This window comes from Trachymyrmex septentrionalis, unplaced genomic scaffold (assembly GCF_001594115.1).
Source record: "Trachymyrmex septentrionalis isolate Tsep2-gDNA-1 unplaced genomic scaffold, Tsep1.0 scaffold32, whole genome shotgun sequence".
Classification (NCBI taxonomy): Eukaryota; Metazoa; Arthropoda; class Insecta; order Hymenoptera; family Formicidae; genus Trachymyrmex; species Trachymyrmex septentrionalis.
Genome location: NW_017305485.1, coordinates 481723 through 484072, shown reverse-complemented (window position 1 = coordinate 484072; position 2350 = coordinate 481723). Strand labels below are relative to the sequence as shown.

General features: G+C 29.0%; 1 protein-coding gene across 2 annotated transcripts in view; it reads left to right on the top strand.

Moving 5' to 3' along the window:
- Positions 1-225: 225 nt before the first annotated feature.
- Positions 226-2350, top strand: part of LOC108750108 (aquaporin-like) — a 17836-nt gene continuing 15711 nt past the window's right edge. For both annotated transcript variants that reach the window (XM_018489361.1, XM_018489360.1), the window contains exon 1: positions 226-426. In XM_018489361.1, coding sequence (XP_018344863.1) covers positions 402-426 — 25 coding nt within the window. In that variant the 5' untranslated portion in view covers positions 226-401. The remainder of the gene's footprint in view (positions 427-2350) is intronic.

Here is a 2350-nt window from a genome sequence, read left to right as displayed (position 1 = left end):
CACGCACGCACGCAACAAATCATCTGCACGTAGCGCGCGGATTATGTTTTATTGTAGTATTAATAAAAATTTTAGTTGATGCGTGATATAAATATCAATATTTTTCTCCGCGAGAGATCGCTTTTCTGAAATTAACATTCCCGCTTGATTTTACGTTCGAACGAATAACGAATAGCGGCAGAAGTAGGGAGTTTGTATATTTCACATCGCGAGAAGAGAGGCCATGCGTGTTCTCCGCGATAGAACGGAGTTACGATCATTCCATAGTCCACAAGAGGGCCGGCTGACGAAGTGCACGGGTGTCTCTGTCTTACTCTCCGTCGTCGGAGACTATCAGAATTCCGTCATCCAGAACGTTTGTGTTTATAGTGTTGTGATTCTCGGGTCAAAGACGTCCCATCATGCCGCCAAACGATTTTCGCGCAGGTAAGATATTCTCATTAAAACCGTCTTTGTTTCTTGGAAATTTTCAAAGGTAAGAGTTCTCATTAAAAATCTTTTTGCTTCGCGATGATAATTAGGAGACGTAATTAATTTTGTTATTTATTATAATAGAAAACAAATTCGACGAACGATTAAATGTTACACAAATAATGCAAAATTGAGTATAAAACGGAAATTGTGATTGAAGCTATTAACGTGTTTTTATGCGACATAATTATTTCAAAGTATATCTAGGTCTATATGTAGACAATGTGTGCAAAGAAAATTTGGTTCCGGTACACTCTAAATTTCTTGGAATGAAATCTCACTCCAAGAAAGTTAAAATGCTGCCATTATTGAAAAAGAATGATAAATTTGCACTTTTGAATAAGAATGGCAGATTTTTGGTTTTTTTGAGAGTGAGATTCACTTTAAAAAAAAAACAGAAATCTCTTGGATCCCACTCCAAAAGTGTGAAATTTTATTTAAAAAAAGTAAAGCTCTACCATTTTTATTCAAAAGTAAATTTTTCACTCTTTTTAAATAGTGATTTTAACTCAGTATTTTAACTCTTTTGGAAGGAGATTTTATTTCAAGAAATTTAGAGAGTATAATTATTCATTATATATCTAACGTGTGGTAATTATTGGTAAAAATAATAAATAAAGTTGTCAAGTAAGTAATTTCATATCGACTATAGTCTACATATCAAAAGAGACATCATCTTCACTTCCAAATTGGAATTTTCAGTTTAGAGACGTTAAGATAAAATTTAATTATTTTAACTTTCCATGATTAAATATGTTACAAAAAGAAATATTAGATTAATATAGAATTGTTATTTTTTTTTTAGTCTTTTTTGTTAATATTTCTGATATAAATATTTCAAAAGCTTCTATAATTTAGTGATAAATTTAAATAATTACACATGTAGGTTGAATATGAACAATTATATCATTAACCTAATTGATATCCACGTACCGCACATGATATGTTAGATACAATTCGTTGTAATACGATTATGGTAAAATAATAATAAATGATAATAGTATACTGCAGAACAAGGGCTCATTACGACAATTCTCTCCTCCATGTAATTATACGATATTAACAATGAAGCACGATAGGTGATTCGACTTAAATAAACCGAAAAGTCTTGTGTAAACATAGAAGCAAAATTTAATTTAAATATTATTTAAATTACTTCGCATTGCCATCGGATAATATTGAGAAACTATTTTTAAATTTGTGGTCATTTCTTTTGCTTTTACGTAACGTTAAATTCTCATTATTTATTTATTAATTTTTATCTATTAATTTTTTTATCTATTAATATACTAAATATTACAATCTCGTTCAACGAGAAAAATTTATAAAGATTTTTTGTGAAGGATATTGCATTAATTTTGAAACTCCTGTCTACGAAAATTTGTTCTTAAAATCGCAGTACATAACTTTAAAGATTTCTATTTCATCTATTCGCGAGAATACTATTTTTATCAACGAACTGTTTAGCTTGTATGAACAGATTATTAGGTACAGACAGGACGTATATACATTTTTTTCTGATTAATCTCAAGATATAATATAATTTTTTATATTTCGCCTGCACGTGTGACTGATTTATAATAAAAATAAATGAAATATTTATTTAATCTATAAGGTGGACCGATAAGAAATATGTCGATATGGGCGATAAGAATTTTTGTACGATTGAAACTAACTAGTGACTACCTAGATACCAATATAATTGACGAGATACTTGTTGCAACTTTAAAATCTTATCACTTTATTAATTGCTGAATGAATATTAAATATCAAAAAATTCCTATGATGTTATTCACTTTACATATGAATGTATTTCGACCTAATTTAATTTTCAACAAAATAGGAAGTTAATATATTTTTTAATGTGCACGATATACCT